The 21,688-nt window shown below is 45.7% G+C and overlaps 1 protein-coding gene across 2 annotated transcripts in view; it reads left to right on the top strand.

Annotated features, from left to right (window-relative positions):
• Window positions 1-19,612, top strand: part of SH3RF2 (SH3 domain containing ring finger 2) — a 124,172-nt gene extending 104,560 nt beyond the window's left edge. Inside the window, exons 6-10 of one of the 2 annotated variants that reach the window (XM_082837177.1) lie at window positions 4,096-4,187; window positions 5,723-5,893; window positions 12,944-13,176; window positions 16,667-17,025; window positions 19,193-19,612. In XM_082837177.1, the coding sequence (XP_082693303.1) occupies window positions 4,096-4,187; window positions 5,723-5,893; window positions 12,944-13,176; window positions 16,667-17,025; window positions 19,193-19,456 (1,119 nt within the window). In that variant the 3' untranslated portion in view covers window positions 19,457-19,612. Of the gene's footprint in view, window positions 1-4,095; window positions 4,188-5,722; window positions 5,894-12,943; window positions 13,195-16,666; window positions 17,026-19,192 lie in introns of both variants that reach the window. The other variant, XM_082837176.1, reaches the window with a different exon arrangement.
• The last annotated feature ends 2,076 nt before the right edge of the window (window positions 19,613-21,688 follow it).

Below are 21,688 nucleotides of genomic sequence, written 5' to 3'. Positions count from 1 at the left end.
TAGCTGTGATTCTGGTGTTCTCACAAGAGGGAGTGAGAGTACATCCTTCTACTCCGCCATCTTGGCTCAGGCTCTCTCGTCATCTTCTACTTGTTGGTCAAGTTCCTCTAGGTCAGGAGTGCATGTATCTTTTCAAATTAGTGTTTTTTGTTGTTTTTTTGTTTGTTTGTTTTGGACATATACCCAGGAGTTTAATTGCTTGGTCATATGTTAGTTCTATTTTTATTTTTTTGATAAACCTCCATACTGTTTTCCACAGTGGCTGCACCACAGTGGCTCCCACCAACAGTGTACAGAGGTTTACTTTTCTCCACATCCTCACCAACATTTGTTATTTGTGTCCTTTTTGATGATAGCCATTGTCACAGGTGTGAGGTGATATCTCATTGTGGTTTTGTTTTGCATTTCCCTGATGATTAGCAATGTTGAGCATCTTTGCACATGCCTGTTGGCCATCTGCATTTCCTCTTTGGAAGCATATCTATTTAGACCTTCTGCCCATTTTTAATCAGTTGTTTGTTTTTTTGATGTTGAGTTGTATGAACTGTTTACATATGTTGGATAGTAATCCCTTATTGGTCATATCATTTGCAAATATCTTCTGTCATTCAGTAGGTTGTCTTTTCATTTTGTCAATGGCTACATTTGCTGTGCAAAAGCTTTTAAGTTAATTAGGTCCCATGTGTTTATTTTTGCTGTTATCTCCTTTACTTTAGGAGAGAGATCCAAAAAAATATTGCTACAATTTATGTCAAAGAGTGTTCTGCCTATGTTTTCCTCTAGGCGTTTTATAGTATCCAGTCTTACATTTAGGTCTTTAATCCATTTAGAGTTTATTTTTCTACATAGCAGGTGGACTCTCAACCACTGTGCCACCAGGGAAGCCCCCTTTCTTTTATATGTAGCTGTCCAGTTTTCCCAGCATCACTTATTGAAGAGAGACTGTCTTTTCTCCATTGCATAGTCTTGTCTCCTTTGTCATAGATTAATTGAATGTAAGTGTGTGGGTTTATTTCTGTGCTCTTTATCCTGTTCCATTGATCTGTGTATCCATTTTTGTGCCAGTACAATACTGTTTTGATGACTATAGGTTTGTAGTATAGTCTGAAGTCAAGGAGTGTCATTCCTTCAGCTCTGTTCTTCTTTCTCAAGATTGTTTTGGCTATTCGGGGTCTTTTGTGTTTCCATACAAAATTTTAAATTATTTGTTCTAGTTCTGTGAAAAATGTCATTGGTATTTTGAAAGGGATTGCAGTGAAGCTGTAGATTGCCTTGGGTGGTATGGTCATTTTAACAATATTGATTCTTCTAATCCAAGAACACAGTATATCTTTCCATCTATTAGTGTCATCTTTGATTTCTTTCATCAGCATCATAGTTTTCAGAGTACAGGTCTTTTGCCTCCTTAGGTAGGTTTATTCCTAGGTATTTTATTCTTTTTGATGCTGTGGTAAATGGGATTGTTTTCTTAATTTCTCTTTCTGATCTTTCATTGTTAGTGTATAGAAATGCAACAGGTTTCTGTGCATTAATTTCATATCCTGCAACTTTACCAAATTCATTGATGAGCTCTAGTAGTTTTTCTGGTGGTGTCTTTAGGATTTTCTACTCATAGTATTATGTCATTTGCAAACGAGCAGTTTTACTTCTTCCTTTCCAATTTGGATTCCTTTTATTTCTTTTTCTTCTCTGATTGCCATGGCTAGGACTTCCAAAATTATGTTGAATATAAGTGGCTAAAGTGGACATCCTTGTCTTGTTCCTGATCTTAGAGGAAATGCTTTCAACTTTTCATCATTGAGTACGATGTTAGCTGTGGGTTTGCCATATATGGCCCTTACTGTGTTGAGGTATGTTCCCTCTTTGCCTGCTTTCTGGAGAGTTTTTATCATAAATGGATGTTGAATTTTATCAAATGCTTTTACTACATCTACTGAGATGATCATATGCTTTTTGGCATCTTTTTTTAAAGCTTATTAAAATATATTTCACATAACATACATTTAAGCCATTTAAGATGTACAAGTCAGTGGTTTTTAATATATTCACAGATATGTGCAACCATTTTCACCACAATTTTACAATATGTCATCACCTCAAAAAGAAACCCTGTACCCTTAACTATTATTCCTATATCCCCCTATATCCCCAGCCCCTGGAAACCACTAATCTACTTTCTATATAGATTTGCCTCTTCTGATCATTTCATATAAATGGAATTATGTAATGTTTTTTGTGTCTGACTCCTTTCAATTAGCATAATGTTTTCAAGGCTTATCCATGTTCTGGCATATATCAATACTTCATTTCTTTTATGGTTGAATAATATTCCACTGTATGGATATACCACATTTTGTTTATTCATTCATTAGTCAATGGACATTTGGGTTATTTCCACCTTTTGTCTATTATAAATAATGCTGCTGTAAAATTCATGCACAAGCTTTAGTGTGGACATATGTTTTCATCTCTCTTGGGTATTGGACTTACTGGGTCATATGGTAATTCTATGTTTAGTCATTTGAGGAACTGCAAAACTATTTTCCAAAGGGCCTGAACCATTTTACGTTTCCACCAACACTGTATGAGGGTTTTGATTTCTCTACATTCTTGCCAACACTTGTTACTATCTGACTAGAATAGTTTTCTGATCCTATACCTGGATTGAAATGTCACACATACATACGCAGCCATACATATATTTCCACAGTCATTGGCACACACATAAAACTATACCCATTCATATTTGCACAAACTTCTAGAGTTTACATACCTACACACATAATTCCAGATAGACATTTACAACCATACATACATATAATCACACAGAGTATACATGCTTATCAATCCACAGACCCACATATGTGAACATAATCAGACATACAATAGACCAGTGCCATTATATATGTACATACAATTGTCATGGGTTCTGAAAAAGCATACGCAATTGTAGAAAGAACCAGAGATACATATACTTGGTAATGGATTAGCAACTGCCCAAACACACATATGCAAATAATAGTTATACCCACAAAAGCATAGTCGTAAAAAGGCACACATATGTAGCTACCATCGCTTATGAGTCGAAAACTGAAGACAGATTGAGTGTATTTACTCTGGATGGCATGGAGATGGTTGAGGTTTCATTAGTCCTTGGTGGACTGGTTAGAAAGGTCTTTTTGTTCATTTATTCATTCTTTAAGCTACAAGTACATATTGGGCACATAAGAAATACAATGATGAAAAGGACATAGTCCCTGCCCTCATGGAACTTACAGTCTAGTGATGGGGGATGGTCAGTAACTAAACAAGGAAACAATCACAGCCTGTGATATATGCCAAGAAAGAAATGAGCAAGGTAAGATGTTAGACAACAAGCAAGGTGCCAGGATAATAGGCAGTTTCCGATACTTTTAGCATTATTGCTCCCTCTTTCATCCTGGAAAAGTAAACAGGATGCAGATTTACCTTCCTTAAGTCACTGGGTAAACTGGTGTGTGTGTGTGAGTGTGAGTGTGTGTGTCTGTGTGTGTGTTAATACTGATACTGTGGGCTCAGGACCTAGACAACCTGGTTTAAAAGTTTGTTTCATACTAGTTAGGTAACTTTTCTTTCCCTCAGTTTCTCATCCAAAAATAGGGATGATAATAGTCTCTTTAATAAGGATTAAATTAGCTGATACTTGTAAAGCTCTTAAAACTGCCTGGCGAGTGTTAAGTTCTCAGTATTAGCTATTGTATCATTTTATGAGAATAGGTTTTCACAGAGGGAGGTGAGTGCAGTGGGAGATGGGTAGGGAGGGGCCCAGGGAAGAGATCGAGGATCCTGGCAGTACCCTGTTGACTGTAAACTAGACGGGTCTTCTCCTCTGCCCTCTCTGAGCAGTCTTTTGGATTGCGACCCTGGCATGCCACCCCAGCAAACGATAAACCAATCTACCACCACTTGGCTCTGCCTACAGCCCCAAACCACAGAGAAGACACATGCTGGGTGGTGCCAGGCGTGGCCCTTGGTTTTTGGTTGCGTCAGGCTGCCTCTGCTGTGGGCCTGGCTGGTGATGTTCACTGGTTCTGCCTGGCTTTTCTGTCTGTGTAGGTCAGCACTTATCACCCTGCACCTGCCTCCCCAGGACATTCCACGGCCATCATCAGTCTGCCCGGCTCCCAGCAACACCTCTCAGCTAATATGTGAGTAAAAAAAGTTCAACCCTCCACTCCCGGTCCTGGCATAGAGGGGTCATCTTTGCCGTCCCTCTGCCATCAAGCATCCCCCATCCCCAACCAACACATCCAGAGAGATAACAGCTCCCCTTCTTTTACAACTTCCAAAGGGAATAATGGTGAAAAACACAAATTACCAAACCACATCATCCTGGCTCATTATTTTACAAAAGTAGAAAGAGACTGGAAGATTATATACCAAAACATTACAGGAAGCTTAGGTACTGAGCAATTTCTATTGTCTTCCTTTAGATTCACAATGTAAGGTCATCAATAGATGTTGCTCTAGTAATCAGCAAGAAATAAATATAGCATTTTAGAGGGGAAAGGAACCTTGCAGATGAGAACACTCTCCTAGCCCCTTTGATAAAACCTTTCAGTGTCTCACAGTCCATAGAGTCTAGAAGGACTTCCTAACATCCAGCCTGAGGACATACACTGGTAACCCCGAACCTGGCAAGCCAAAGTGGGTTATTTTATTTTATTTTTTTTTGCGGTACGCGGGCCTCTCACTGTTGTGGGCTCTCCCGTTGCGGAGCACAGGCTCCGGACGCACAGTCTCAGCGGCCACGGCTCATGGGCCCAGCCGCTCTGCGGCACGTGGGATCCTCCCGGACCGGGACACGAATCCGTGTCCCCTGCATCGGCAGGCAGACTCTCAACCACTGCACCACCAGGGAAGCCCCAAAGTGGGTTATTTTTAATGCCTTTAGTCGGGCAGTTATTCTCCTACCACAGCCTCACTATTCCCCAGGGTCTTCACCCCCTGGCTCATACCTGGATGTCACCTGCCCAACTCCTGTGTGGACTTCAGAGAGGCAAGTCACTGCTCTAACCCGAGAACATTTCTACCATGTTTCAAGCCCATCCTCCTCCACGCCAACATGCAGCCGGTATTCCACTGCGTGCCAAACACTGAAATTAACACCCGCCTCCCATTTTCCCATGTCCACCTCTGGCCTACATTAAGCTAAGCTCCTCGGGCCATTCCTGGGGGTCAGACATGTCCCTACCCTCAGGAGAGGGAGTGGATCAGAGAGGTTTCTCTTCTGACCCCTCAGTTCCCTGAACCTTGATGGCTGTGACCATTGTCTTGGCGGATACTCTAAGCAGTGTGAAAAAGCATCCTAGATAGAACCATCACTTCCAGGTTTGAGACCCAGCTCTGCCACTGATTCCTGGTCACCAACTCCTTTCTCTATTCTAGACCAGTTTCCCCATTGTCAAAGTGCTGATGTGACCTAAATGAGTGATTTGCAGCTGTGGGGCACTCTGTGGAGGAGCAGGGAGGAGGTGGGGGCAGGGATCTGGGTGCCTCCACTGCTACTTCAACCAGGCTCCACCACCTTCATCTGCCTTACATAGTGAGATTTCAGTTCTTAAAAGGTGTTGTTGCTAAACACCGGGCAGGTGGGCTCTAAGTTTTCCTCTCGCTTCACCCTTCACTGGTTCCATGCCTTCCGCTCACCAGCTTCCTTTACCAGTTCCTTGTGTCTCCCCAGGTTTGTAGCCCTGCACTCCTACTCAGCCCATGGACCCGATGAACTGGACCTGCAGAAGGGAGAGGGCATCAGGGTCCTGGGGAAGTACCAGGATGGCTGGCTCAGGGGTGTCTCCTTGGTGACCGGGCGAGTCGGCATCTTCCCCAACAACTATGTCATCCCCATTTTCAGGTGGGTCCTCTCCAATCTCAGGCATCAGAGGGTCAGGTCACCTAGGCCAGGGGCCATCTGTGGGTTGAATCTCTGAAGGACTCAATGCCCTTTCAGAGTAAGGGCCAAGAAACAGCTTTTGCTCTAGTACCCTCCTAACACTTAACTTAAAAAAAAAAAATAGCAGAATAGTTATCTTTTAAATAGCTCTTCACATTTTATAAGCACTTTTGCATCTCTTAACTCATTGGCTATGCTCAAGAATCTTGTTTAAGGTAGATGTTATTTTACAGATGAGGAAATTGATGTGCAGAGTTAACCAGTCTGCTCAAGAACTAGATTTCAGGTTTTCTACTATATAATCCCCCCCTCAATCGCACCTCACACCCTGCACCCTGACACTTCACAATCATGGCACAATGCAAAAACACAATGATCAGAAGACCTCTTGGAGCACCTTGGGAGACTTCCCAGGATTCTGGTCCATTAGGCAGGGTTTTTGTGACTCAGACCACTACCCATCCATCCACACCCCAGGTCACATGCTAGTTACCCTGAAGATCTTCTTCCCAAACAGCTTTTCTCAATCTTTTTCATTCTCTGGCACATTCATCAATTTCACTGGCATACAGTTTGTCCAGCCACCTCATATGACCACAACTACACACAGATCCCAAAACTATCCATGGTTCCTCCTACCCCCACCCCCATAAGTCCAGGCAAAGCCTGTCACAAGGTAGCAAGACCATCACTACATATACACTCTGTCTTTATGACATATCAGAGTCATAACTCCAAGGAAAGGGAAAAATCCCATTTTACTCTCTGGGGGTCAGAGCTAGAGTCATATATGGCCAGTTTTGGGGACTTTCATGTAGGCGGGGCAGTGTGTCCAGTGGAGGGCAGCAATGGTGAGGAGACAGAAACTACATCACTGGAGAAACCTATAAAGAAAGTATGATTATTTGAGCTACAGAAGACAAGGGTCACAGGGACCATAACAGAATGTGTAGACCAGGAAGTAGATTTGTTCCATGAGGAGACAGTGAACCAGTGAATACAACTTAGAAGGTTCTTGTTCAATAAAAGACTGCACTTTCTAACCCACAGATTTTTCTAATCAGTCTTGCTGGTGAGGTGGTGGATCCCCTTTCTAGAAAGACTACAGGTAAATTGTGGGTTCCAACAGATCCAGGCAAAAAGATTTCTTCACATGCCAGAAAATTGGAATAGAGAATCACAGTTACTCCTTTCAAATGGAAGGTTCTTGGAATTTGTTAGAAAACTGCAAAATCTCCAAAGGCAAACTAAGGATGTCTACAACTGATGCTTTAATTCATTTATTCAACAAATATGTACTGAGCACTATATGTCAGGCACGTTTTTAGATACTGGAGAAACGCCAGTGAATAAAAGACACAGTATCCTCGCCCAGTGGAGCTTACATTCTAGTGGGACAGACAATAAACAAAGCATATAAGTAATATATGTGGCGTGCTAATGATAAGCTCTAAGAAGAACAAAGAAGTCAGGAAAGGGGGATAGAATTTGCGTGGGGGTGATTACAATGTTAATCGCTTGGTCAGAGATGGCCTTACTGAGCGGTAAGAAGGTAGAATGAAGAAATGAGGGAGGTGTGTTCCAGGCCCAAGGAACAGCGAGTACAGAACAAAGGCCCTGAGGGAGGAGCACGCCTGACATGAAGGCCAATAGGACTGGGTTAGGGAAGTGAGAGGGGGTTAGTAGGTGACGAGGTCAGAATGGTAACAGGGATTCAGATCACACAGAATTTCCTCGGTCATCATGAGGAATTTGGCTTTAACCGATTTATAGGGCTTTGAGCAGAAGCATGACATGATCTAACTTATGTTGTAATCAGAATCCCTCTAGTTGCTGGGTTGAAAGTAAACTATAGATAGGAAAAGGTTGAAGCAGAGAGACTAGTTAAGCAGATATTGTAATAATCCGGTTGGGGGAGGGGGTGACGGTGAAATGAACCAAGGCGCTAGCTGTGGAGGGAGGGAGCAATGGTTAGATTCTGGGTATATTCTGAAGGTAGAGACAACAGGATTTTCTGACAAATCAAATCCTGGGTGTAAAAGAAGAGAGGATTCATGGTGAGTCCACTTTTTTTTGCTTTGAGTAACTGGAAGACAGAGTTGCCTTTTACTGAGATGGAGTTGAAAACCAAAAGAGGAACAAACAGGTTTTGAGGTGTTGGGGGGAAGCAAAAGCTTGGTTCGTAGAAGATTAAGTCTCAGATGCCTTAGTATTCCTAGTAAAGACATTGGTAAGCAGTTTAGTATACACGTCTAGCATTTAAGAAAGAGGTCCAGCCTTGAGATGGTATTTAAAGTCCTAAGACTAGATGAGATCATCATGATAGGACCCATTGAGATGGAGAGAAGGACAGTGATCCAGGAGCTCAATTTCTCAAGGAAAGAGGGGAAATGATGGCTCCAACACGGCAGGGTGGTAGGTGGTGGAGTCTAATCATGTGAACCCAAGCTGGGAAGTCTTGAGAAGAGTGGGAGGATGATCCAGAAGTGACAACGAAGAGCAAGGACCTACCCTAACTCATGAACAGTCTTCCATGGAATCTTATCATGAACCCTCTAGGGACCATCTCTACTACTGGGGAATTTGCTTATGCATCAGGCCTTAGCCCAAAGTCCTGGATATTCCATGAAAAAAACATTAAAAGAAGAGTGACCATATAACTTACCATCCAAACTAGGATGCTTTTGAGATAAAAGAGGGACACTCTACCAGGAGAGCAGGTGTAAACTGAGACTCTCCCAGGAAAACCTGGACGTAAGGTCACCCTAACTAGAATGCCTGTAGGACTCCATTCCAGTGTACTTCAAGGCTCCAGCTTCCCGTTCTCTCCTTCTTGGCTTTTCTCCAAGTTAGATCTGTTCTTGGGCGAGTCACGAGCATCTAGACTCACCCGCTCCATGATGGCCGCGTGTTAGGCAGTGGATGGAGTTTCAGCACCAGCATAGTTTGCCATGAGTCCATCCCCACCCCCAGCTCATAGAAACCTGCATATGTGCATATACTGAGATGCTACTTATGCTGATGTGTGTGTTTGCTTCTAGAGAGCCAGCATTTCTAAAAAGGAAAGTCCCTGTCACAGTATAATCTCCTGAGGGCTATTAGGTGACAGTAGGTCAATGCTTTCTGTGTGTATGTGTTTTCCTTGACAGCCTCTCAGATGCAGAGAAAGTTCCCATCCCCAAAATCTTGGACGCAGATGACATGCTCAGTTTGTCTATCTGGGGGCAGCTCACCCTTGTTTTTAACAACCCTTCCCACTTTGGGAGAGGTTTAATTCCTCCCGCTTCTCAGGGCTGAATGATGCCATCCTTTGTCAGCTGAGTTTTTCCTACCGAGTGGGTTGGACTACGTGCGCAAGGCCCCTTTCTGTTCTAACGGTCTGTGTGTGTGAGAGGTTTTGCCCCATTTTTGTTGTCTGTTTGCAGTGATGGCTCTGCACTGCCACCAGCCCCCGTGGTGCACAGGGCTGCCTTTTATAAGACAGCCAGACCTCAAAGGTGTGTAGTGCCCCCTGAGCATTTGAACCTCTGCTCTTACTAGCATCATCTCCTAATGAACTGAGCCAGCCAGAGTTTCAGGATCAATTAGAGACCAGAGTTGACAAAAACGCCAGGGTTTTGATTTACGATTCAGCAAGGGAGCCTTTTAATTACTGAGAGAGGAAAGGCTGCTATGCTGTGTAAAGCTCCAGTCCTCTGTGCTCGGCGGTGCCACCAGCCTGTCCAGCTGTGCCAACCACAACTAAATATCTGCCACCACGACCTAGTTCCCATACCCCAGAGTTATCCCCTGGCTCAGATGGTACAGAACACTTGTCACGTTCTCATTCAAGCCCTTCCTAACAGCACCTACATCCCTTTGGTTTCCTCTTCCATGCACAGTCTCGGTAGAGGCATAAGTTTCCTCCTTTTTCAGAGGCTGCAGAAGCCAACTCCTCCCCGCTCCCCTCCCCCTCCTCCTCCCCCTCCTCCTCCTCCCTCCTCCCTCCTCCTCCGCCTCCTCCCTCCCCTTCCCCTCCTCCTCCTCCCCCCTCCCCTCCCCCTCCCCCTGCTCCTCCCCCTCCTCCTCCTCCTCCCTCTCCCCCTTCCCCTCATCCCCAACCTCCTCAACTCATCACCACAGGTGAGGGACAGGCTCAGCCTCTTGGGACTTGGAAACATGAACAAGGAAGGAACAAGGGAGGAGAGAATGTGGACAGAGTTGAAGGCCATTCATGGCGGGGACTCAAGGCGCAGCACCTGATCAGACTCTTCCCACCTCCGATCCCTGCTGCCCAGCTCTCAGCAGCCTCCCTTGGATCCTGTTTCCAAGCTCTTTCCACTCCCTCCTGTCCTCCCAATAAATGCCCTTCTGCCCAATAAGCCAGGATATTTCTCTTTCTGGCAACCTTCACTGGACACATATGCCATCCTGATGCCTAAGGGGTGGAGAAAAGTGACACGAGGGCCACCACTCACTTTCCTTTAACTTTCTACATAGAACTATATAAAGATTGTCATGGTCCAAGCTTTTGCCTTACCAGGAGGTTACTGGCAGTGCTGAGCAGGATAGAGCCGCTGTGTGTCATGTCCCTTTCAAATACTGTGCAAGTTCTTAAGGGCTCATATCTCAGGTAGAAAAGGGGACACAGGGACCTGCACACTCAAAGCAGCCCAGCAGAGCAAATCAGAGGCAACACACACACCTCCCACTTAAACCCAGAATGTCTTTCAGTCTCTCCATCTAGAAAACAGGGATCATAATATCTGCAGGTCTGGGGTGTCATGGGGATTAATGAATATATGTTTGCAAAGTGCTTTGATGCTAGAAGTATATGCTGGGTAAGTGCTGAGCTTTTTGCCAAAAGACATAGAGGGACTCAGTGTTGGATGGGAGACTTGAGATTTAGGAGTTTCTGGAATCTGGCCTCATGCTGGGTCCAGAAAAATGAAGTTGCACCTTTGTCTGTAAACAGTTGTCCAAAGAAGGGACTGGTGGGATTAGGCTGGCTTGGGCCTCATTAACTGTATTCTGTCCAGGCTGCTGATGCTGCTGGCAACAAATTTGGAACCTGTCTTTGCCGTTGCCAGTCCATTTTGCAGCATCCAACACTTTGAGGCCTTTGTTTAAAACACAGGTAGGGGCTTCCCTGGTGGTGCAGTGGGTAAGAATCCACCTGCCAATGCAGGGGACACAGGTTTGAGCCCTGGTCCAGGAAGATCCCACATGCCGCAGAGCAAGTAAGCCTGTGCGCCACAACCACTGAGCCTGCGCTCTAGAGCCCGCGAGCCACAGCTACTGAGCCCATGTGCCACAACTACTGAAGCCCACACTCCTAGAGCCCGTGCTCTGAAACAAGAGAAGCCACCGCAGTGAGAAGCCCACGCAGTGCAACGAAGACCCAGTGCAGCCACAAATAAATAAATAAATTCATTTAAAAGAAACAGGTAGATGCAGACTCTGCCAGGCAAGCCAGTGCTGGGGAGTTCTCTCCAGCCCAGCCTTCATCTCCAGAATGTAGTCTGAGCTCTTCCTGGTGTACAGCCCACTCCGCCTCACTGACTGCATCCCCAGGGGCCAGAAGCAGGCTGAAGGCTGTGGACAGAAGCCCCTCTCTGCAAGCATCAGTTCCCAGCGTGTTTGGCTGCATATGCTTCCTGGGCAGAGTTGGCTGCATTACATGACGCCTTTCCCATCTTGAACAACACTGGTGGCTCGATATTAAACTACATATACTTTTTTAAAGCAAAACAAGGAGAGAAAAGGAGAAATAAGGGGGAATTACCTAAAGAGAAACCTGGAGGCATTGACAGGAAGGAAAATACGTGGAGGGCATCTCTGTGCCGGGGCCTTGGTTGAACTGGTTATCTCCAGGGAATTAGCAGGGGTTATTTAATCAATAGAGTGACAAGGGGATTCATGGACTACTCGGTAGGGGCTGTGATGCTGGGGCAGGATGGTAAAAGGGCAAGAAGGGCATGTAAAATGACACCATTCCCCATGGGGTTCAGAGAGTTGCAGGCTGGAAACATGGACAGGAGATTGGTGTTTTACAAAATATTAACACTGTTCTTAAAAATCAGATCCTAAGGCTGAAGAATTAGGTCTTATGGAGGCATGTGTAGGGCCTACCAGCTCCTTTAGTTTGTTAATTTTCAAGTAGGATGCGGGGTTTTCCAAATGATGAATGCTCTAACTAGCCAGTAGGTAGGTAGCTTAGTGGTAGAGCGAGGGGCCAGCCTGGACCTGGGTTCAAATCTCAGATCTATTAATTGCTCCATTTTTTAACCTACAAAACAGTAGCACTAACAGTACCTACCTCAGAAGGCTGTCGAGAAAAACCTGTGAGATGATGTGGGCAGTGTTTGGCCAATGCTGGGTGTTACAGTGGGTATACAGTAAGTGCTTACTATGTGTGAGACAAAATGACTGGCTTCAGTGCTAAAAGCATCATGGCAGCCATTCAACAAACATTTATTAATAAACAATATGTGCAGAACACAGAGGCTATAAAACAAGTCATATAAAATCTCTGCCTTCAAAGAGTTTAGGATCTAGTGGGAAAGTCACTGAAAGAACAAGAAATTGCCCCTGCAAAGCGAAATGAACACATACAAGATCTTGTGCTCTGAACTGAGGGCTGAAGGGACACGGGGTGAAGAGTGATCAGAGCTGGAGTGAAAGATGATGATATTCAAGTCTTCTAGTTCCACCAGGCCTCAGTATGAGACCCCCTCCCCTCCCTCAGCATGCCCACACAGTTATCCAGGTGTGGAAGCTGAGGCCTCCATAGTTAAGCCTGTGATGAAGACAAGTATAAACATATATATATATATATATATATATATACACACACACATATATATGTATGTAGGTATGTATGGGTAGGAATATGATGAGGAGGGACCGCATGTGCTATACAGTTGGGAGCAGATCGTTTTTTTAAAACAGGACTCTTGACTGAACCTTTTCTTTCTCTATTTCTTCTCTTTCACAAAAAAAAAAAAAAAAAAAAAAAATTTGCACAACCAGAAAGACATCTAGTGTTCCAGACTCCCGGAGCTCTGCTCTCTACGCCACATGGACGTTATCCACCTCCTCTGTGTCCTCCCAAGGCAGCATTTCAGAAGGTGATCCCCGGCAGAGCCGGCCCTTCAAGTCCGTCTTCGTGCCCACGGCCATAGTCAACCCCGTGCGGAACCTGGCCGGTCTGAGGACCCTGGGGCAGGGCTCCCTCCGCAAAGGGCGGAGCAACATGAGAAAGAGTAAGTGGTGGCAGAGAGGTACGTGCCTAGAGCTAGGGGATGGGGGGATCTCACACTGGCAAACAGAGTGCTTTTTGCAAAAACAAGGATCTTGGCTTTAAAACAAGCCTCTGTGCAGGTTGCTTTACACTTCCCAAATACTGCGTTGTTTTATCAGATGAAGCCAAATGGACTCAAGGTCCCCGCCCTCAGTCACTTCATACACGCACGCTGACTGACTGGGATGATACCAGCCCTGAATGCCAACATATAATTAGAGCATGGCCAAGGTGGATGCTGGTTCTTATTAAGACAGGACAACTAAAGCACTTGCTGGATCAATGCTTCTTAAACTGTGCTCCATGGAACCCCTCAGGAGGTGCCAAAAGGGAAACAAGGGGAAGAGGAAAAGAGGAGTCATTGCTAAGAGCCCCTGAATCCCACTTTGTTTAACTAATATATGCACAAGGTAAAAAAATTATATTGTACAAAAGTACATTATATTGTACAAATATCTCCTTCATATCCTTGCCCCCCAGTCCCAAGTTCTCGTCCATGTACATACATACCTTGTAATCTTAGTACACTGTTCTGCACCTTGGTTTTATTTTTATATAACATCCACATTGCACACATGGCAATTACATAGCTCCTTCATCTTCAAAGCCATGCTTTTATCTCCTAATATATTGAATTTCTGCATAAGGCTTCATTTTCAGGGGTTCTCAAAAAGTGGTTGAAACCCATTGTTCTATAAAACATCAAGCCTCTATATTCGTACACCTCTCTAGAAGAAGAAAACAAGCCAAGCAAAGTCAACTTGATTTGTTCTACATTCCCTGACTTAAACTGGGCTCTGCCATCCCTCCTGCTGTCTTAAAAAATGATTAAAGGTGGGCTTCCCTGGTGGCGCAGTGGTTGAGAGTCCACCTGCCGATGCAGGGGACACGGGTTCGTGCCCCGGTCCGGGAGGATCCCACATGCCATGGAGCGGCTGGGCCCATGGGCCATGGCCGCTGGGCCTGCGCGTCCGGAGTCTGTGCTCCATGACAGGAGAGGCCACAACAGTGAGAGGCCCGCGTACCGCAAAAAAAAAAAAAAAAAAAAAAAAAGATTAAAGGTGAAAATGCAGTACTAGTCAGAGCAAAAGATTCATATGTGGGACGGTATGCCACACAGACATTAAAGCAATTAGTGCCCCAAGACAATTAAAGCAATTATCTTAGTTCTACCCTTTCTCAGTGCTTTCTGATCATCTGCTTGACCACCAATCCCACCGTTGCTTCTTAATTCTAGCCGACAGTGCCTCCCTCCTCACCCTCTCCTCCACCTTCTCCCCACAAAACATACGTGCAATAAGTTATCCCACCACAACAGCCTCGGGCAAGTTACTGACCTCTTCGGCCTTCAGGTTTCTCATTTGCAAAATGAAAATAAAAATAGTACCTACTTCATCAGGGCATTAAATAATTCATTTAACACTAATGGCCCAGTGCCTGGCACATAATAAGCTCTCGAGAAATGTTAGCTATTTTTATAGTATAGCATTTTATCAGTATCAATATTGCTACTGCAGCTAAGCAGATCATGTTGGGTCCCTCCAGAATGTGAATGTAATTCACTTCACTTGTGTTGAAATGTTCACATAGTCTAGACCACTTTTGAATACCGGGGAGAAAAGCCCCTCAGCAATTGTTCACACTTCCTTTCGGACACTCCCTCTCTAACTTTGTGTAGATCTTGATTGGCTTGGAGTTTTGACGCTTGCATTATATGCACATGTAATAAGAAAGCATTAAAGCTCTTGGAAATTAGGAACCCGACAAGATAAGTAGATAAGGCGGTAAACTGATTTTTCACCCATTTCTGAGAGCCTAAGGACAGGTCTGCCTAGTGTGGCTTTGACCTTCCTAGGTCCCAGAGGCTTTCTCTCTCTCCTTTTTCCCAAGGTGAGGATGGTCAAGCTATCAATCTCCCCAAAGCAAAGAGAAATGACAGAATTGACTGTATGCATCTCACAGGGCTGTCAGTGGAAAAACAGACATTGACATTGAAAGGTCAGACTTGTGTAGTGGTGGCTGGGTTGCCAGTGGCAGCTGAGAACGCCAGCAGTGTTACAGTGAGCATCTGCTCTTCATGTTCCCACCCGGCTTGATAAAGAGTCATGACACAGAACATGGCCTAGGCTCAGGCCTTCTGCGCTAGACACAGATGACTTTCATTCACACACGTGTCCATAGAGTGTCACAAAGAACTAACATCTCTGCTGGATGTCACCTATAGCTCTAAATTCTGGGAGACCCTTATGAAGAAATAGCCCACAATGCTTCTCAGGGTGTCTCCCCCACTGCCCCCCACGGAGCACAATGAACTCTCGATTATTCTCCAGGTCACCCACAGGACATATGCTCAAAGGATGGGGATCTCCTGTCTTCCAGAGAATTTGAGGGGAAGGAATGGCTTCCTTTTACTGAGGGAGGACTATCTCAGTTAAAAAAAAAAAAATGAGCTCAGGGAAACGGAAGGGGCAAAACCAAACTCCTGGACGGTGCATTTTTAGAGTTTGCTTCTCCTTTACCTAAAAACACACAAAAAATGTTTTAAAACATGGGGCATTTATGATGTTCCAGGCACTATCCTAACGTTTTGCACACACCATAAAATGTAATCCTCACCCCAGGCCATGAGGTGCTGTTTTTAGCTCCAGTTTACAACCAGGGGACCGAGGAGCAGGGAGATGATGTGACTGATGTGCTCCTGGCTCCCTGGGAGGAGATCTGATTCCAGAGCCTGTGTCATGGGACTTCACGAAGCTCATCCGCTCACATCCCTAACTTGGGAATAACCTTTCCAGATTTGCTTCCAGCTGCTGTCACGTTTGCCTGGTACACACAGTCCCTAACTTCCGCTCACCCTTCCTCCCTGCAGACCCGATGAAAAGCAGAGGTCCCACCACCACAGGCCTAAAGCTTCCATCAGAATTCTTTAAGTAGCTGGTTGGAGTCCTCTGCCCTCTCTCCTACCCTCTCTCCCTCCCACTCATGCCTCTCCATTGACTCTCTCTTGCGTGTCTCAATTTCTGCTGTCTCTTTCTTTGTCTCTGCTTTTGTTTCCTCTTTGGTCTCCATGCCTTTATTTCTCACTGCGAAGCTCTCTCCTTAGGACTGTCTTCTTCACTTTCCATCTTAAAGGCCTGGAGGGAGAAAGTAGGAGTGTGTGTGTGTATGTGTGTGACAGAGAGAGAGAGGGAGAGGACAAATAGAGGTGATATACCTTCTGACGCCACCCCACCCCCAGTGTTCGCCTAGCCAGTCATTTGCTGCCAGCATCAGCAAACAGCACTAAAAAAAGAATAAGGTCACCTTTGAAAGACCCTGGGAGAATGTGAGCACAGTCAAACTGGGAAAGCACTTAACTATTCTGGGCTATCAGGACACACTGCTTACCCAGCTCCCACCCAAGCTGCTGTCAGCTGCCCCATTGCTGATATCTCTGTCATACAATTCCCCAGATGGATCCCTGCAGAGACCCGTCCGGTCGGGGGTCCACACCCTCGTGGTGGGCTCCCTCAGACGCAGCCCCACCATGGTCGCCCGGCCTCAGCAGTTCCAATTCTACCAGCCACAGGGGGCCCCCTCCTCACCCTCGGCGGTGGTGGCGGAGATGGGACCCAAGCCCACTGCCGCTGGGGAGCCTGCCCTCACGTGCGTCAGCAGGGGCAGCGACACCAGGATCCACTCGGCGGCCAGTTCCCTCATCATGGAAGGCAAAGAAATCCCCGTCAGGAGTGAGCCTCTACCAAAACTGCCTGCATCTGCCCCGCCATCCATCCTGGTGAAACCAGAGAACTCAAGAAATGGCAGCGAAAAGGTAGGAGTAGGTGACATTAGGGGGGCCTGATTCTTTAGACCCCTAACTTTGCACAGTGTCCCAGCTCCTGAGATTTCGCCGTAAATGGACAAGGAATCAAAACTGCAGCCTCCAAAGAATCCTCACACACAACCCCCCTTCCACATCCTCACATCACCCGCACCCTCCCCAGACATGTTACTGAAGCTCCTTTATGCTTCCAGAAGATTTTACACGTCCTTCTTTCGAGGCCCAGAGGCAACTTGGAAAAAACACGGCTTTGGCATCAGACACAATCTTGACTTGAATTCCAGCTGTGCTGCTTGCTAGCTGGTGACTCTGGTTAAAACACGTCACCTTTCTGAGACTCTTACCTAGAATGGCGGTAAGAAGAGTAATAGCCTCATAGCATTGGAGTTAAATGAGTAAAGTACTTACACAGGGCTTGATACGTACTCGTTCACAGTATAGGAGAGGCAACTGAGGCACAGGAGACGGTAAGTGACTTAGTAAGGTCACACTGAGTTATAACTACTCCAACAACTGTTATCGGGACCTTTGCGGTTATCGGTTCCAGGGCTTTTCCCACTAGAAGTCCTAAGAGTTTTTGTAAAAGTGTTATGTTCTCAACAATATCCTTGAGGCAGGGATGGAGGAGGTGACGTGAAGAAAATTAGGTGACTGTTATCTTTTAGTGTATTGAACATCGCACCACCACCATTACTATCACTATCACCACCACCATCACCACCAACATCACCATCACTACCATCACCCATTTCCCTCCAAATGGAAAGATGGTGTGGTTTCCTCCTCTTTGTTAAGCATTTACTGAATGCTAACGACCTAGCAGGCACTGTGCTGAGTACTTCACATGTCCTATCTCATTTAATTCTGACAACAACCTTCTGATGTAACTATAATTATTATTGTCATCCTCATTTAAAAATGAGGACATGAAGGCTTATGGAGTTAAAGTACATTACACAAAAGCACACAGCTGACACACATGAGTGTCTGGAGTAGAACTGAGATCTGACACAAAAACTAAGCTATAAGCTTGCAGGGAAAGGCATTTGGAAAAAGTTAGTGTTAACTGATTTAAATGTTGAGAGTTCTTCTTCTGAATTACGGTATTCAAATAATTCAAAGTTTTCCAGACCTCACTTGTCAGTTACCCCCAAGCCATTAGATGCAGCCCTCAAACTGCGTTTAGTAAGTGCCCAGACCTCCGCTGGACATGGTAAGGGTCAAAAGAATGAAGACATTTGGTCTCCCACTCACCTTTCAATCTCAAGACATTGGGATTGAATTTCACAGGAAAAAAAAAGATTTCTGAGCAGTAGCACAGAACACTTTATTAAGCTGTAAGATAGCGAATGGCCAAAGTAAAATCTAATATACAAGATCTATAACAGGCTAGGAAAGAAGGGAGAGAGGAAGGGCTTATGCAAACATCAGATCATTGACTCCCACATAAAGCGGGACCTGCTAATCAGCTCCAGCCAGTTGCTGCCAGAATGGGGCACAGGCCCCAGTGTGCCTGCACTTTGATTATCTTAAGGGACATATAAAATGCTGATTTTTATATGCATCTCCCAATTTTTAATGTGTTAGCAACTAAATCAAACTCCCAGACTTTCTGCAGACTATATTCAGTCAGCAGTGTCCAGTTGGCTAACTCTGCTCTGAGGGTTTATGAAGGAACTGTCTGGATGGAGTCAGCAGGGAGGCCTTACTGGCAGGTGGGAAGGAGAGAGGGGAGGTGAAGGACCCTATTCTCAGGTAGGTGGTTGTCCCCCCTATTTCTCGTAGCTAATTCCCAGTCGTTCTTCAGTTCTCGACTGAAATAACTCTGCCTCTAAGAGGCCTTCTCAGACAAGGCCCATTCCAGCTTCAGCTGGATACTTCTCCGCATTCCTCAGCATCTTCTGCTTCCCCCGCAGTGGCACTGGTTATCATTGTCATTTGTCAGGGCGGTTTTGTTCACTCTTGGCTTCACAGCACCTGACAGAATGGTGATGCATGGTCGACACTCATGACAGACACAGGTATTTGCTGGATGAACATGTGAATGAGGCATTCCAGGAAGGGACAAGTGTAGAGAAACAGCATGAACCAAGTCCCAGGGGGAAATAGCACAGGTCTCCCACTCACCTATGTCCCTTTGCTCTCCTCTGTCTTACAGCAAGTCAAAACCGTGAGATTTCAGAATTACAGCCCTCCTCCCGCCAAACATCACACCTCTGGGAAGCCTGAACAACCAGCCACCCCGAAGGGGTCCCAGCCTGAAGCAGCCCCCTTGGGCCCAGAGATGACCGTCCTATTCGCCCACCGAAGCGGCTGCCATTCTGGACAGCAGACAGACCTCCGGAGGAAGCCAACCTTTAGCAAAATCATGGCCCCAGCGCCCACTGCCTCGACCACGCAGACCGTGTTTCCCAGCAAATGAATCTACAGGTGGCTTTTCCTAGACCCCAAAGAGGTGAATTGCATTTAAATACAGTATGCCTCCACTGAGGGCGTCCTGCCATTCTTTGGGGACTCAAGCATGGGTCCTTGTTCTGCCCATTTTACCTCCAGGAAAGGACAGGTGGGAGTGGGGATTCCTTCCCTGGCTGGGAAGGTAGACTAGATGACCTTCCAAACATAATGATTCAATGTAGCAAGGCCACTACCCAGACCAAGGAATGGGAGCTCATCCTGCCCACTCTATTCCCCAGCGTGGAGTGTGCAGCCTCTCATCCTCTGGGTTCTGTGTAGAATTTCTATGATGTTATAAAAGGGGCTTCAGCCAGGGGGGTCACAATGGTGGAATGCTGGCATTACTTCTTTGACCTCAACATCTTAGAACAGCTTCTGCCATCTTCTGGGACCTAGACGCCAGCCACTAGTAGCCACCATATCTTTGTGCTTCCATCGTCATAATCCTGGCTGCCAAAGGCGAATTTCTGGGAAGGGTGTGAGACAGATACTTTGAACATTCCAAGAACCCTCTAAACCAAAGAGAGACAGCTTCCTGGCTTTGCTCCAAACAAGGTCAGAGAGAAAGCTGACTACCGTCATACTTTAAGCTTCTCAATCTGTTTGCCCACATATAATCCTACACGATAGATAAGCAGGAATCACGTACTCGTGGAGAGGGTCTTGTATGGTGTTACGGACAATTCATTCATCCTGGCTCTAGTCTGATTTCCCCAAGAGAACAAAGCATGCTTAGAAACAGCTTGGTAAGGGGTTTGAGTTTAGATATACATTCTGTTTGCATTGCAGCAGTCTTTACTTTCACTGATTTCTTGTATTTGGGGCAGACTAGCTGTTTCACCAGGGTGCAGAATAAGGCAACAATGTCACTGAGAAGATGCCAATCCACAGCTGGGTTGGGGGTGCCTTCTAGAGGAAAGTTTCTATAAAAAGGGACTGGACAAATAAGGTTGGAGAGGAAAAGTGGGTAAGAAGGAGGAGAAAGGGAGAGTGAAGAAAATATGGAGGAGAGAGTGGGGAGGTGATGAGAGTGAGAGAGAAAGAGGATTAGGGGAAGTGTCAGGGAAGAAGATAAAAGAGTAGGAGAGCAGCCTTGACATTCTTGACAGGTGGGGAAAGAAGGATGGAGTCTGCAAAAGTAGGTGACCCCACTAAGATGGGGCTGAAGTGAGTGGGACCAGCCAGGCAAAGCCTTGTAAACGGGGGTAAAAGAGCACCCCAGGGAGTGGAGGCAATGCTGTAAGACAAATCATTAATTCTCATTTAACTTAATTGTTGTGATTTAACATTCATTGCATGCCCATCAATGTGGGCACTTTAGTGCATAAATGCCATTTGCTACTAAGCCTGGATGTCATTTAAAAAAACAAAAGGCTGGGCTTCCCTGGCAGCGCAGTGGTTGAGAGTCCGCCTGCCGATGCAGGGGACACTGGTTCGTGCCCCGGTCCGGGAGGATCCCACATGCTGCGGAGTGGCTGGGCCCGCGAGCCATGGCCGCTGAGCCTGCGCGTCCGGAGCCTGTGCTCCACAGTGGGAGAGGCCACAGCAGTGAGAGGCCCGCATACCGCAAAAAAAAAAAAAAGGCAGGTCTAATTAGACCTTCTCCCTGGACAGTTCTTGAAGATCCTGGGATTAAAAACATCCATATTTTATGTACCAACCACACACTTGGCAAACTAAATTGTCAAGACTTTTCCAGGCCTTAATAAAACAAAAACCAAACCATAATCCTGCCAAGGAATACTGCACCTGTGTCAGACCTTTGGGGTTGGTAGAGCCAATGTGGTCACATGCTCTGGTGTTTCTGTGTGATAGGGACCCACGTCTATTCCACAAAAATTGTCAGGCCCAACTGCATGACTCAATGAGCTGAATATAGTAATCCAGATGGGGAAATGGGGAAAAGTCATAAAGACAGGCAGGCATTGTATGATTTGTCAAAATATGAGTACTTACACCTCGTATTTACCCCAAAAAGCACTCTCGGTGAGTTAATGAGTTTAGCAATCTACACCCAGAGTGGCAGATACACGGCATGCCCAGCCAGCCAGACATTTAGTCTGTGCCTCAGTAGCAACGGAGCCAGTTAATGTTTAACTGTTGTGGCTGAAAAGCAGGTTGTTTGGGCGTAGTGAAGATACAATCCATACCCTCCAAATGAAACAGAATATTCTTCCCATTGTCCACGATCTCTATAGAG

Source organism: Leucopleurus acutus (genome assembly GCF_964270905.1).
Source record: "Leucopleurus acutus genome assembly, chromosome: 3".
Classification (NCBI taxonomy): Eukaryota; Metazoa; Chordata; class Mammalia; order Artiodactyla; family Delphinidae; genus Leucopleurus; species Leucopleurus acutus.
This window is presented reverse-complemented; position numbering and strand designations above follow the sequence as displayed.